This window comes from Asterias amurensis, chromosome 1 (genome assembly GCF_032118995.1).
Source record: "Asterias amurensis chromosome 1, ASM3211899v1".
In the NCBI taxonomy this organism is placed as follows: domain Eukaryota; kingdom Metazoa; phylum Echinodermata; class Asteroidea; order Forcipulatida; family Asteriidae; genus Asterias; species Asterias amurensis.
The window spans coordinates 31,411,952-31,426,947 of record NC_092648.1 but is presented as its reverse complement, the minus strand read 5'-3'; the positions used below and the strand labels follow the sequence as shown (position 1 = coordinate 31,426,947).

The following is a 14,996-nucleotide window of genomic DNA, read 5'->3' as shown; positions in this document are numbered from 1 at the left end:
TGGACCGATGGCCGGAGTCCTGTAGGTTTGTCATTGGGGCTGAAACTATCCACTGGACCACTGGTCTGAGTCATATACCAAGAAAATGGATATTTTATTTCAAAGGGATACAGTATGTTGACACACTGAATCAATGCAGCTAAACATTCGGCGGTTGGGTTCGCATTGGGCGGTTCTGTTGGGTAGGATACCGCCAAAAAATCTGGAGCCAATACGTCCATGCAGGAAGAATAATTCCTGACATGAATACACAATCTGAGAAGCATTACTGACAGTAATGCTTCTCAGATTCAAATTTTTGGGCAGCTTATTACTTTTTACTTAAAGGAACATGTTGCCTTGGATCAGACGCGTTGGTCTATAAAAAGCGTTTGTAACCGTTTTTTATCAAATGCATATTGGTTGGAAAGATGTCTTAAAAGTAGAATACAATGATCCACACAAATTTGCCTCAAATTTGCGTGGTTTTCCTTTTACTCTGCGAAGTAACACAGTCGGCCATTTATGGGAGTCAAACTGCCATTTATATGGCCGACGGGTGTGTCGACGAGGTAAAAGGAAAACTGTGCAATTTAGAGGCATGTTTGTGTGGATCACTGTATTCTACTTTTACAACATCTTTCTACCCATATGCATTTTATAACAAACGGTTACAAACGCTTTTCAAAGACCAATTCGACCGATCCAAGGCAACGTGTTCCTTTAACCACATTACTTCAAAGTGAAATGTTTTTCAAATTGCTTTACTCTATATAAAGCTGCTGTAGGCTTTTAACCAAAAGTTTCTATTGCCATTAATTTTACCCCTTATTGAGCCTGGTGTATTGACTTCTTGTTTTGATCAGATCCGAGACAACCTGGCCGTGAGTTCCGACAACCAGAACACCCCACCACCACCTGAATACATTCCACCTCTTAGGATTCTCTCTCCCTGGCTCTTTAAGGTAATAACAGTTTCTCTGTATAGACCTTATGCATTGACGTCATCCAGCCGCCATCTTTGAGGTCAAACGGTGACGAAACAATCGAAACGCACATAGATTGGCCAATGAACAACCTCCTTTTGACCTCAATGCGGGGGCGCCGTACTGAAATAACGTCATGTGCATAAGGTCTATTCGCTTAAAGGCACTGGACACCTTTGGTAATTGTCAAACACAGTATTCTCACTTGGTGTATCTCAACATATACATAAAATAACAAACCTGTGAAAATTTGAGTTCAATTGGTCGTTGAAGTTGTAAGATATAAAGAAAGAGAAAACACCCGTTACTTGAAGTTATGTGCTTTCAGTAGGTTGATTTCAAGACCTCAAATTCTAAATCTGAGGTCTCAAAATCAAATTCCGGGAAAATTACTTCTTTCTCGAAAAACTACGTTACTTCAGAGGGAGCAGTTTCTCACAATGTTTTATACTATCAACAGCTCCTCATTACTCGTTACCAAGTAAGATTTTATGCTAATAATTATTTTTAGTAATTACCAATAGTGTCCACTGCCCTTAAAGGCACTGGACACCTTTAGTAATTGTCAATCACAGTTTTCTCACTTGGTGTATTTCAACATATGCATAAAATAACAAACCTGTGAAAATTTTGACTCAATTGGTCATCAAAGTTGCGAGAGAATATTGAAAGAAAAAAATTCCCTTGTTGCACAAGTTTGTGTGCTTTCAGATGCCTAATAAAAGGCTTGATTACATTTACAGGCTGTGTACCTATCGGAGCGTTACCAGCAGGGTAGACTCTCAGCACTTAAACTCCTCTGTTCGATGACTACAAGGAAACGAGATCACCCCTTCCCTAAGGAACATCTGACACACTTCTATAGAGTGCTGCATTATGGACTGGTAGGGACGGATCAGGTCAGTAAGATGGGTGTTTGTAACTTTGCAATGTCTTTTTTATCTATCTATCCCATAACCACTGTACAGGGTAGTTGGGGTACCAAAGATAACTTTTGATGAACCAGCTCTCTTCATCCAGCTTCATCAGACTCAAGCTCTGGTGTTTCTGATCAACAGAGTGGAGGTTCGAGTCCCAGCCGTTACATTTGTGTCCTTCACGAGACACTAGACTATTATTGCCGCATCCTTTTGAATGGGACGTAAAGCTGTACGCCCTGTGTGCTGTTTGATGCATGTAAAATAACCAAGTTCACTTATCAGAAAGAGAAGGGTTTGCCGTGGTATTCCTCGCACCATATTCATAGATCTGCTTAAGCAAAAAAACTGCTGAAGCACGAAGATAGCTTGCTTATTTTACACATGTTTACACATGTTTACTTAGCATAACATTTGAGTCGGTCTTGGTCGGTAATCTGATTTTATTAAGCAATGATTGTTTTGCTTAAGCAGCTCTATGAAATTGGATCCTGGTCTGTTCGGCAGCAAGTTGCGCCTCAATACCTTGTAAATTATTACATGGTGCTATAAAGAAATTGTAGATCTCAGATTTCAGAACCATAACTCCACATACCTTGCAGGACAAAATACTGAGCACTTTGATGTGATTAAGTGCTGTTAAAGAACCCAGTAACCTATTATTATCTCCTGCTGCGGCTGATGCTCAGATCTATCTACTCTTTAATGTTGTCTACTTATCGGTAGTCTCCAGGAAAAGGGAGATTTCAAGCATGAATCGCAGTTCCCCTTGTCCCTGTTTGTTGGGTTAACATGCACACTTCGCAATGGAATGTCCAAGCTTACCTTAACATCTGTCCTGAACATCCTTGGACAATTTGTTTTTAAACGTGTTTGTCAGACTTCCCTTTTCGTGTCCATAAAATCTTTTGATTCAAAGGTTTTGCTTGTGAACACGACAATAATCGGTTAATATCCATCCCATTTTATCTTTAAAATTTGTTATTTAACTTAAACATAACATGAGAAAATAGTAAAATAGTTAATGACCTGACGTTTCGATCCTAGCAGAGTTTTTCTCTAAGGCTAAAATGATGTGTCTTCAAGGCTGTTCTTACATCAATAAAGGATGTGAAGTAGTTTGGATTTGACTCTTTTGTCATACTAATTTCACATTGTATGGTTTCCTTACCTAATTGGTGCTAAAATATCCTGACGATATTATTGTTGTATTTGTTTTGTTGCTGTAGGAGGTTATTAACACCATCATCCAATACAGTGCTCCTGATTTCTTCTCGTGCGGCCTACCAGGGTCAACGCTACTTATTCTAGATTTCATCCAAGCAGCCAATATGATCGCATACCACCACAATCTGGAAGTAAGTCACCAATCAATGTACTTCTCATTTCCATTTGTTTTCCAAGAGACCAATTAAGAACTCTCTCCACAGTAGTGAAGTTAATAACTAGAAGTCCCCTCAATCCTCTTATGCGAAAGTAGTAGTCCAGGCCAGGTAGCAGTTAAAGGGACACGTTGCCTTGGATCGGTCGAGTTGGTCTTTAAAAAGCGTTTGTAACTGTTTGTTATAAAATGCATATGATTGGAAAGATGTTTTAAAAGTAGAATATAATGATCCACACAAGTATCACCCGAAATTGCACGGTTTTCCTTTTACCTCGTCGACTAACCCGGTCGGCCATTTATGGGAGTCAAATTTTTGACTCCCATAAATGGCCAACTGTGTTAGTTTGCAAAGTAAAAGGAAAAACACGCAATTTCGAGGCAAATTTGTGTGGATCATTGTATTCTACTTTTAAATCATCTTTCTAACCATATGCATTCTGTAACAAACGGTTACAAACGCTTTTCACAGACCAACTCGACCGATCCAAGGCAACGTGTTCCTTTAAAAAGCAGGAAAGGTCTCCTAAGCTCCAGTATAGAGACAGTTCTCAAAAGAACCTAATCTATCCAGCAAGTAGATACACACATGGTGTTACCGCAAACCTAATATTTAAAATTTAGTTTATATACATTTCTTTGTCTCATTAAAGTTATTATAACAGTATTGGAAGAGCTGCAAAAATAGTTGTAGATAGTGTTCATGTTTTGTTTGATAAACTTTATAGATGAAATAACAAACCCGCGAACATTTGTGGTTAATCTGTGTGGTTCAGGAGAAAGTAGTGAAAGTCCGTGCACAATTTTCAGAATGTAAACACATTGTACTTAATTTTGGTTGTAAGAACTGAAATCAGCTGTTGCATTTATTTTAGGTTTTCAGCTACAGTTTCGTTAATATGTCTTAATTTGAGAGGGAAATATTTCAAACCTCTTTTACTCTTCTCTCTTGGCAGGCACCAAGTATAGAGGCCTTGTCCCTTCTAGGTTCCTTAGTGTGTTTTCCAAAATATTACTTTATTTTAGAGGGCAATATTTCCAATCCTCTTTACTCTTCTCTCTTGGCAGGCACCAAGGATAGAGGCCTTGTCCCTTCTAGGTTCCTTAGTGTGTTTTCCTAATCTCTTCTGCAATATAACCGTGCTACAACCCTCTCCTAAGGACATAAGTACAATGCAATGCAAAGATGTCAAGGTATGTATATACGATCAACATTATAGGTGAAGTGTGTAGTATTAAAATGTCCTGATTTTTTTTGTGATTTACAATTACCATGGCCAAGTGGGTTCAAGTGGCACCAAAGTGATTTGCTTGTGGGTTTTTCCACAGTGCTTTATACAAATTGATGTAAGGATAAAAACAAAATCATATTATTTAAACCCGCTGCACTCTTTTAAATCGTTGAACTTACGTAGAGACAGCGAACACCCGTACACAATTTTGAATGAATGTTTTTGGCACATTTGTACCTGTGTTTGCTCATCTTGGGGTTGCCCCAAAATCCATTTATTATAGCAACTGTCTCGAGGTGCAGTCATACAATAAGAAACATGTAAGAGCCGGTTTATAGTCGGTCATCTAAAATGACCACCGCAAAACGATTTTCCATCGTGTGACCATCGCACGACCGTCTATAACCCAGCTTTAATACACAAATAACTTATACACAAACATACTTTCTTGAAGTAGTTATTATTAATCATATTGAATCTTCTTGGTGCTAGGACCACCTAATCAAGGCATTACTCAAGTGTCATCTTATAATAAGAAACATACTTTCTTGAAGTAGTTATTATTAATCATATTGAATCTTCTTGGTGCTAGGACCACCTAATCAAGGCATTACTCAAGTGTCATCTTATAATAAGAAACATACTTTCTTGAAGTAGTTATTATTAATCATATTGAATCTTCTTGGTGCTAGGACCACCTAATCAAGGCATTACTCAAGTGTTATCTTATAATAAGAAACATACTTTCTTGAAGTAGTTATTATTAATCATATTGAATCTTCCCTGTCTAGGACCACCTCATCAAGGCATTACTCAAGTGCAGTCGTAAGGAGCCAATGAGTGAGGCTCGTTGTATAGCACTTTGTAGTCTGGGTATCTTCCTCTATGAGGAAGTATCTCATGCAACCTTCCATCCAAGAACCAGAGAAGCAATCAGCGTACTCCTAGCCAGTCTAAAGGTAAGTGTCACTTTCTCTTGCAACAGGAATGAGAAGGTATAGACTTTCATCAGAATTCTTATAATTTTATGTCTGCCTTTTTAATAAAAGTTAGAAAGAAATTATGCTGTCATGATCTACAGCAGTCATGATATTCTTATTACTTTAATCCGAGTTTCGATTTTAGGTTTTGCCCTTAGATGAATCTGAATTGTTTATATTTAAAAAGCCTTAAAAGTCTGTTAAAGCCTGTATCCTAAATAAGTCGGCCCTTGTACTGAAATAGTAAATAAAAATGTACTTTTTTTTTCTCAAGGGCCAAATATTATGCCTGGTTGGTGCAACAAGAAGGATAATTCAAACATTTAATTTAATGGTATTCTTAAAGCATAAATGTTTGATTCTTTACTTTCTGACAAACTCAATCGTGAAATGTTATATTTCCCCCTGTAAACCTTGACCTTGTATTTTGTAGTTCAATAACAGGACAGTCGCTCAGGTCGCCTGTGACATGCTCCTACTTCTGGCCGATCATGCGGAAATGTTAAGAGGAAGTAACCCTGAAGCTCCAAAGAAAATAATTGAGGTTAGATTATTAAAACATCATTAGGGTTGGGGGTGGGGGAGGAGGTGTTAAGGGAGATGAGGATGTCAGAGTATTGCAAAGCTTTTCAGTAATGTGACCCTAGTTTTGCTGAAGATGATAAGTTGTTGAACCAGCGGGGCCCAATTTCATGGCTCTGCTTACAGAATTGCTTACAGAAGCACAGAATTGGCGCTTACGGAAGCAGGGAATTCTTTGCTTACGGCAAGCGAATTTCACTGGTTAGCGGCTAATTTGGGCTTCTGTGCGCGCGTACTTCATGTTACTAGGCATTCTAACACTTACAAGGCTAGCGCAGAAATTTGGCGCTTGCAGGTGAGTGGGGAATCGTGATCGTAAGCCAGTGTTGTAAGTCTCAAGAATCGAGACCGTCTCGAGACCCTTTTTTGTGTCTTGGTCTCGTTCTCGGACTTTAGAGGTCTCGACTAGAACCCTGCCAGGGGCCCCAGAGAAAACTGGAATTACTGCTAGATCCTTCTTTGTTAAAATTTGTTTTGTTATTACATGAAAACAATTATCTTTATCTGGACATTAATTTTAAAAATGACATTGAATTCAAGTTGGACTGAACGGATTTTTTTTTTTTTGGTTATTATTATCATTATTATTATTATTTTTTTTTTGGGGGGGGGGGTGTTTAAGGATCTGTTGAGAGTTTTCCCTCAAAGTTTAAGAAATGTACTCCAAAACTGTTTTTCTTTCTGAACCTGAGTCTTCTTTCTTGATACCCAGGTGATAGCAATGACAATAAGCAGTTTGCTGTCGAGTGCTGAGTGTACCGATAATGAAGAGAATAAAAAGGTAAGGAGATTCACGATTTACTGTGCTTGCGGGAGTCCAGCAGCCAAACGAGTTCTTACAATGTTTTCTACTTGGTGTTTATCTTGGCTTGAAATGCCCTATTGTGAATTCTTGAGCATTACAAATGGTTTTATCTACATGATTTTTGTGAAAATAGTATGATAAAAAATAAAATATATTTATATTTTTGTTCGCGTATCAGCCCGATATGCTAGCTTGTGCTTGGGGAGAACCATGATATATATGTATTTCAGAACAATTTTGTGATATAGAAGAGTTAGTTTTCCCTATAGTTGTGGCAATATCTGGATCACAAAGAATAGTCAAATGTCTCTAATTGCTCTTACATTCAGAATTGTTTTTATAATTGAAGAGTTCGTTAAAGGATTTTGGTACTTTTTTTAACACAAAACACAATGTCCACAGATTTACATTAAACTTACACAGTTTGAACATAATGATAATACAAAGCTTCCCTTAAAATATTAGTTGCCGAGGTGCTGTAGTTCTTGAGAAATAAGTAAAACAATGTCATGAAAATAAGTTTTTATAAGCTAAAACAATTTTCGTCTCATGATCAGTGAGACGAAAATTATTTTCATGACATTGTTTTACTCATTCCTCAAAACTACAGCTCCTCAGCAACTAATATTTTCAGGGAAGCTTTATACTGTCATTATCTTCAAACTGTGTAAATCTGTAGACATTGTGTTTTTCGTTCTACAAAAAAAGTACATAGACCCTTTAATAGAAGCCCACAGAAATGTTTGATTATATAGCACTCTGCACAAGGTTTGCCCTAGCCCTCTAGTAATATCTGGATCACTAAGAATACTCAAGTATCTATGATTGTTATTACACTCTACAGCTGGTTGTGTCCATGCTGTTTTGTCTTTTGGAGTGGTGCATGGCCGTCCCCCTCAGCGCTCTCTTGGAAGTCAGTGAAGGACGGAATAAGAAGGATGCTAAAGTACTACTTGAAACTGTCTTTAAGGTCGGTATCGCATATCCAAGATTTCTCTAGTAACTTGTGGTGTTTTTTCTCTCTCTACTCTACAAATTCAAAATCTTGCTTATCACATTCAAGGCCCTCCATGGATTAGTACCTTGCTACATTACAGATCTTCTACAACAACGTAACATAAGACCAGGCCTTAGATTGTCATCACACATACACTATGTTCCCAAAACTCGTCTGGCAAGCTACGGAGACCGTGCCTTTTCCAGCTGCGCACCGCGTCTCTGGAATTCCTTGCCAGACGAGCTGAGGGAGGACACACCTGATCTGTCAACATTCAAACGCAACCAATTTGTCAGCTTGCTAGCATCCTTTGAATGGTACCATTCCGGATACTGTGCGCCTTATAAATTTTGTGTTATTATTATACAAATATTGGATGCATAAGTACTAAAAATAAGAATTATTCAAAACGTTATATCGGGACTGTTTCATTTCACAAGACGAGAAGTTGTCTTGCTATTCATTCTACTGCCACGGAGTAGATTTACGAATTCGGGAGACTACTCAATTCTAAAAAGAACTCCCTTGCTTAGTAGCTACTACATGGACAGAAGGGCAACTACTTTTTAAGTGGGTGGAGGGGCCTTCTCATTATTAACTTCCATGCCATGGAGTGAGTTCTTAGTTTGTCTCAACATTTCAACTAGCCTGCTCTAGTTATCCCTTGGAGACTGAAAGATGTAATCGTTTAAACAACATGGAAGCTAACAATATAATTGAACTGGATCAAAATTAAATAGCTCCAACTTTGATTTTAGGTTTTGCAAAATGCTGTGGAGGGGGTGGTGACGAACCAGCGGACCAGCGTAAACTTCTCTGACCTAGCCTCATCGGATTACGACCCTCATATCAACCTAGACACTCTGAGGGATGGCCACATGTTCGGTGGCAGGAGCCCCTCCCAGCCAGAGCATCTGGACCATGTGTTTGAGGATGGTGAGTCTCTAGGGGGAAATGTTACAGAATTGCATGGTGTACGGCTTTTGACTAGCTCCCCCGAACAAAGATATTGACAAAATAGTGAGACTGCCAACATAGGGCTAGATAACCAAGTTGGTAGAATGCCGATATGTTAATTGGGAGGTCGCAGAATCAAGTACGGCTTGGGTCAATTTTTCTTTGATCAACCCAAAATTATTTTGAAATTTACCCAGTAATTTCCCCTTGTGGTTTATACTGTGGAGAATTGCATGATTTCTACCCTTCTATTTGTCTTTATTTCAATTTGGTTGTGTTATTTTGTCTTCCAGTTGATTTTTCTATTGTTCTCATAAGTTTTTCTTTGGTTTTATTTGCAGCTGAGGTGCAATCGTCAGTTCATTTCAACATGCCCTCATCAAGAGTGGTCAGACTAGCTGCTAAGATGGTAAAAAAACCTTGAACTCCTTTGTCATTTTTTCTCAAATCGATTATCTTCTATCGTAACTCTTAACCCAAAACTTTGCCATCGTTGTTACCTGGACTAATGCTGTAGTCAGTTTGTAGGGTTTGCCCTTAACTTATTTTGTGTCTAGCCATCCTGACCAGTTAGCTTGCCAGTGCACAAGTTTGTTAGCTTTGCACTAATCCATATTTAAAATTGCTTGTAAATTAAGGTTGCGTAACACTGAACTAACTCAGCAGAGCACTTTGAGAGAATTTTAGTGGTCCTCCTGTGTTTTAACTGCCATTTAGACAGCGGACCACAGTTAAGGGAGAATACAAGTGTTGGTTTTTCTATTTATCTCAAAATAAATTGTTGTTTCTTTGGCTGAAATTAATCCTGCATAGGTAGCAGGAAAAGGCTGTTCCTGTTAAGTGCAAGTGGCTGAGATTTCTTATCCAGAATCCAAAATCAAACACTCTCAATCTCTGGCTGTGCTCTGTGGTCATATATGGGTCGATGCGGCTGGCTGCTAAGGCATCATTGCATGCCAATAGCTGGGACATGTTGTAGCCACGTCTTTGCAATTGAGCTTCTCAGCTTCAAGTAAAGACACTGTTATAATATTTTCTTCCTTATCTATTCTCCTTAGGTGATGTGTCATCTGATCAACCATCTGAATCATTTCCCCTTAGGGGGTGGGCCAGCCCTGGTCACCTCCCTGGTCAGTGAGCTGGATGACCTAGGGGTCAATGTGGACTCGGACGACATGTCATCGGCGCTGTTCGACGCCCCCAATGTGCAATTTTTTATCTTTAATGATTCTTCACTCATTTCGTTTGTGCAGCTCAACGATAAGGTACGGATGCAACCCAAAATATTGGAACTTCCTTAAAAACAATGTCTGAACCCTTTTAGACACACCCCTTACCCATTTATCAATCTATGATACCAATTAATAATTAATTATACATCAATATTGAATCATATTTACCGGGATAATTACAAAAACTAAATATTTAAAAAAAAGGCATATCTACCACAGGAAAAATCATTAAGAAGCTCAGAATTAAAGTGTTCAATCACATATAATTGCAATTGATCTTTGCTTTCCAAATCTTGTGTTTGAAAACAGCCAAGTCCAGAGTTGAATGACAACTTAACGTCGGCCAATTCCCACGGTCGTATTGTTGTCCGTAATATCGGTGGGAAGTTTGTCTGGGACACCAGCATACTGTATGGGCCAGGAGACAGTAGAGTGGACATGGTACCAGGTAGGTGTGCTCATGCAATGATTATCAAATAGCAAACTACATACCAGTATCAATCCCCAGGAGAGATATTTGCAGATAGAATTTGAATGTGTCTACACACCAAAGAGTTAACCTTCCTACCGTGTGACCATTTAATACGATCCTAGTTTTCCCTTGTATAGCAGAGCAAAATGATACACAAAATTTTTCAATTGCTATTAAAAAATCAGAATCTGCTACTCAGTATTGGTAATCAGTGCGCTTTAAACAAGCTCAAGTTTTCATTTCTTGCTATGCAAAGTTGTTGGACGAAGTCGTTCCCTGCTTTGTAGTTTTGCACAATAAAAACTATACCAGCCTCCAATGTGATATCATGTGGTAAATGCATCTACGCATTACACAGTCAACCCTCCTACTGTCTGACCATTCAATATCCACTGTGGTTTTGGATGATAGATGCACTATACCAGCCTGCAGTATGATATCATGTGGTAAATGCATCTACGCATTACACTGTTGCATTTTGCTTGACACAAAACAGGTTTTCTCTCTCGTCACTTAACTGGTATGGGGCCAGTTTTATTCATAAAACCACCTGGGCAGGTGTTACATTATTCTTTTTAAGCACTGTGCAGATTTTATTATGATTTGTTTTCATTCCATTTCGATGGTTTATCTTAGTGCTATTTTGAAATATGTTTACCTTTTGCTAGTTAGACGTTACTCAGCTTTGTGCTGCAAGTTTGATTTTAAATAGTTGTGAAAATAAAAAGAATAAGGACACGTTAATCCTTTGGCTCCCTCTTTGTTTACAGAACCACAATGCCGACCCAGCCTCGACAACAACATTTTCCAAAGCAACTCGCAATCCAAATCTTCAACGCCAGTGTTCAGAATATTAAACAAGTTCGTCCATCGGCTGCCCTCCTGGATTGACAACGACGAGTCACTCGACGTCTTAGATGAGGTGGGTCTTTTAATAATAATAAGTTGATTATTTCTAGTGCACCATGTCTGTCAGCGATGACACTCCTGGTGCCAAAAAACAAGAACTCTGCTAATACACAAGACAACCAAAAGTTTGAACGCTATTATTTACGAAATAAATATGTTTTGAGATGTGCTTTGAATTAGGAACGCGCGTCTGCTTTTCTTAAGAAAACAGCGCTAAATTGTCAACAAATTGATCGGGAAATTTGAGGTCGAATTCCACTCTGTGATTGTACTTGGGGGGGGGGGGAGGGGAAATACTCGGTGTGCTAACCCTACTGCCAGCAACGGGAGCTTTGCCTTGTGTAATATCTACTTACTGGGAGTTTGTAGAGATGCAATATCTACTTACTGGCAGTTTGTGGAGATGCAACATCTACTTACTGGGAGTTTGTGGAGATGCAATATCTACTTACTGGGAGTTTGTGGAGATGCAATATCTACTTACTGGGAGTTTGTGGAGATGCAATATCTACTTACTGGGAGTTTGTGGAGATGCAATATCTACTTACTGGGAGTTTGTGGAGATGTAATATCTACTTACTGAGAGTTTGTGGAGATGCAATATCTACTTACTGGGAGTTTGTGGAGATGCAATATCTACTTACCGGGAGTTTGTGGAGATGCAATATCTACTTACCGGGAGTTTGTGGAGATGCAATATCTACTTACTGTGAGTTTGTGGAGATGCAATATCTACTTACTTGGAGAGTTTGTGGAGATGCAATATCTACTTACTGGGAGTTTGTGGAGATGCAATATCTACTTACTGGGAGTTTGTGGAGATGCATCCATACAGCAATTCTCCACTGCAGGAATGATGTTCTTCCTACTTTAATCTGATTTCCAGTTGTTGTCTGCCCTCAGAAGAATGTGAAAGTTGTTATTTATCCTTTTCATTCACCATTAATTTAGTTATAAATTGGTCATATGGACTCACTAATTGTTATCTTATTTTTGTGTGCAAATTCTTCTCACCCAAACACCCTGGCTTCGGTGAGATGTAGAAAGAGCCGTTCTAACAGCTTTATTCCACATACTACATCTCATTGGAGTTACTTAGTCTATTCCACAACCTAGACTGTTTAGTTTTATTTTATTTCAGCCACATCCAACAGCGCAAGCGCCAATAACAGGATGGATAAAAACATTAAATTACATAAAAAGCACAATATCATTATTTAAACAGACAAAACGTGACAGAGATGACAATCATTAAGAGAAATATCAATTTCTACCTTAAGCCTTGAGTTATTTTCATCTTTAGTATTCTTTTTCTCGTAGCCCTCTTACCACGAGCGGCTTTTAGCCTTGCTCAGGGCAAACTTGCAGAAGCAAAATAAAATGTGCACAATTTCTGTAATGTTTTCCTCTGGTTGAAATCTTTTGCTACAGCTTCAGCAATTTATAGGTTTCACCAGTCCAGAGTGTCTGCTGAGTCCGGGTGTACCCCTCAATCTTGTCTCACCAGCCCCCTTAGAGATCCCACCAGAGCTAGAGAGTAGTGCAATCGCTTCCTTGAAGATGCAGAGCAGTAATGAAGAGGTGTATGTCAGACAGCATGGGGAGGAGTACAGGTACTAGACCTTAAAGTCCTAAAATTAATGGCAATAATAACTATTGGTAAAAGCTGACAGCAGCTTTTGATAGAATGAAGCATTTAAGAAGCATTTCACTCTGAAGTAAGTTAACAAGATATTAGTTTTTATGCCCCAAAATTTGAATCTAAGGCTGTCAGTACATTTCTCAGATTGTGGTATCCTATTAGGGACATATATTTGCTCAAAAACGTGACCACGTTTTACCACGTTTTGAAATTAAATCTTTACATGTTAGTTTTATTGTATAAATCTACATTTTTATAAGGCCTTTAAAGGATACACTGTTAGAGAAATCATTTTAAATCAATCCATACTTTTGCTCTGTGCAAAAATTGTCTGTTTTTCTTTCAACTGTTTTTAGTTTGCTTTCAAAAATTTACATCAAAATGGGAAATAACAGGACATTGCTGACTGTGCTTAGGACTCTCCTCAGATTTAGACAAACTAAAACACTATTTAGTTTCATAACAAATTTAGAATGAGCTATTTAGATTGAGCTATACATTTGCCAGGGATATTGGAATTTCAGGCCTTCAGGCTACTGTTTTTTGGTAAACCTGTTTAATTCCAGGCATATGTCACTGGCTTTTATTTTGTTTTGATTATGTTTGTACTTTGTATGTGTTTTTATCCGAATAAATAAAAAGAATAACATAGAATCTCATGTTTTTTGGGGTGTTTTTTTTCCTTCCTAATTTTGTGTATAGCATGGTAGCCCATCCTCTGGTCCAAACCCCACACCTTGTGCCGACCTCACCATTTCATATATGTCGACAGCTACTTAGCCAGCTTGGGGTGATGACGTGGGACAAAAGGTAAGCTTTATAGAATAAACAGTTTCCCCTACAGTACCGCTATCAGAGTGGGTACAATTTGAAGTTCTCGAATCAAGATACCCAAGGATGAAAAGGAGCAAGTCCCATCCCCTCCTTGACACACGTGAACATTATTTAGTTAGGAAAATATATATATGGATTTTTTGTTACTTCTTGTTTAGTTGATCCCCTTCTAATGACACTTCCCAAGTTGTATCAGAAAATAGGCCTGATCCCTGGCTGTACACAGTGGACATCTGACTGGTTCCCCCAAAACAAAGATATAAACATCTACAGGGCTTTATCTCAGCTGGTAGAGCACCGGTCAAGATGCAGGTTCAAATCCAAAAACTAACTTTTTTTACTATGGGAAAATGAATGGTATCCTTGTGTCTCATCTTTGAAATAATTGAATTAACACACAGTTGTAAATCTTTCCTGCTATATAGAAAGCCTGACGTTTCCTTCTCTTTTGACTTTTTTCTTAGTTGTTTTTGAGTTTTGCATCTTTTTCTCCCCAGATCTCAGATCGACGTTGTGAAGAAGAATGATCGTTTACTGCGGGAACTCAAGAATCTGGACTCTAGACAGTGGTATGAGACTCTGTCTTCATTCTTAAATTTAATATCTTTTTTCCCATGACATACTTTTACAGTGAATGTTTAAATACTTTGCCCTTACATCGATGTGTAACTCAGTACTTTGAAGTATGTCAAAACACACCTTTGGAAATGACCAACAGTATCTGTGCTACTTACAGGTTCCTCTCGAATACAATGAAGTGGCCAGTGACTAAAGGGCTGGTGGTAATTGTGGTTTGCTTAAGTTAATTCATTTTAAAGGGAAGGTACACGTTTGGTTATTACTCAAAACAAATATTAACTTGAAAATTGACTTGGTAACGAGCATGGAGAGCTGTTGATAGTACAAAATATTGTGGGAAACGACTCCCTCTGAAGTATTGTAGTTTTTGAGAAAGAGGTAATTTCTCACTAAAATATTCAAAGACTTCTAACTAGAAGTCTTTTATTCCTATCTGAAAGCACACAAATTCGTCCAACAAGGGTGTTTTTTCTTTCATAATTTTCTCGCAACTTCCATGACCAATTGAGCCA

The 14,996-nt window shown here is 38.3% G+C and overlaps 1 protein-coding gene across 1 annotated transcript in view; it reads left to right on the top strand.

Moving 5' to 3' along the window:
* The window catches only part of LOC139936731 (ral GTPase-activating protein subunit alpha-1-like), a 110,981-nt gene that overhangs the window by 47,190 nt on the left and 48,795 nt on the right, over nt 1-14,996 (top strand). Inside the window, exons 21-36 of the mRNA XM_071931633.1 lie at nt 846-944; nt 1,709-1,864; nt 3,112-3,240; nt 4,332-4,457; nt 5,287-5,454; nt 5,909-6,019; nt 6,770-6,838; nt 7,707-7,832; nt 8,618-8,795; nt 9,158-9,225; nt 9,875-10,081; nt 10,358-10,496; nt 11,291-11,442; nt 12,861-13,042; nt 13,774-13,881; nt 14,403-14,474. Coding sequence (XP_071787734.1) covers nt 846-944; nt 1,709-1,864; nt 3,112-3,240; nt 4,332-4,457; nt 5,287-5,454; nt 5,909-6,019; nt 6,770-6,838; nt 7,707-7,832; nt 8,618-8,795; nt 9,158-9,225; nt 9,875-10,081; nt 10,358-10,496; nt 11,291-11,442; nt 12,861-13,042; nt 13,774-13,881; nt 14,403-14,474 — 2,090 coding nt within the window. The remainder of the gene's footprint in view (nt 1-845; nt 945-1,708; nt 1,865-3,111; nt 3,241-4,331; nt 4,458-5,286; nt 5,455-5,908; nt 6,020-6,769; nt 6,839-7,706; nt 7,833-8,617; nt 8,796-9,157; nt 9,226-9,874; nt 10,082-10,357; nt 10,497-11,290; nt 11,443-12,860; nt 13,043-13,773; nt 13,882-14,402; nt 14,475-14,996) is intronic.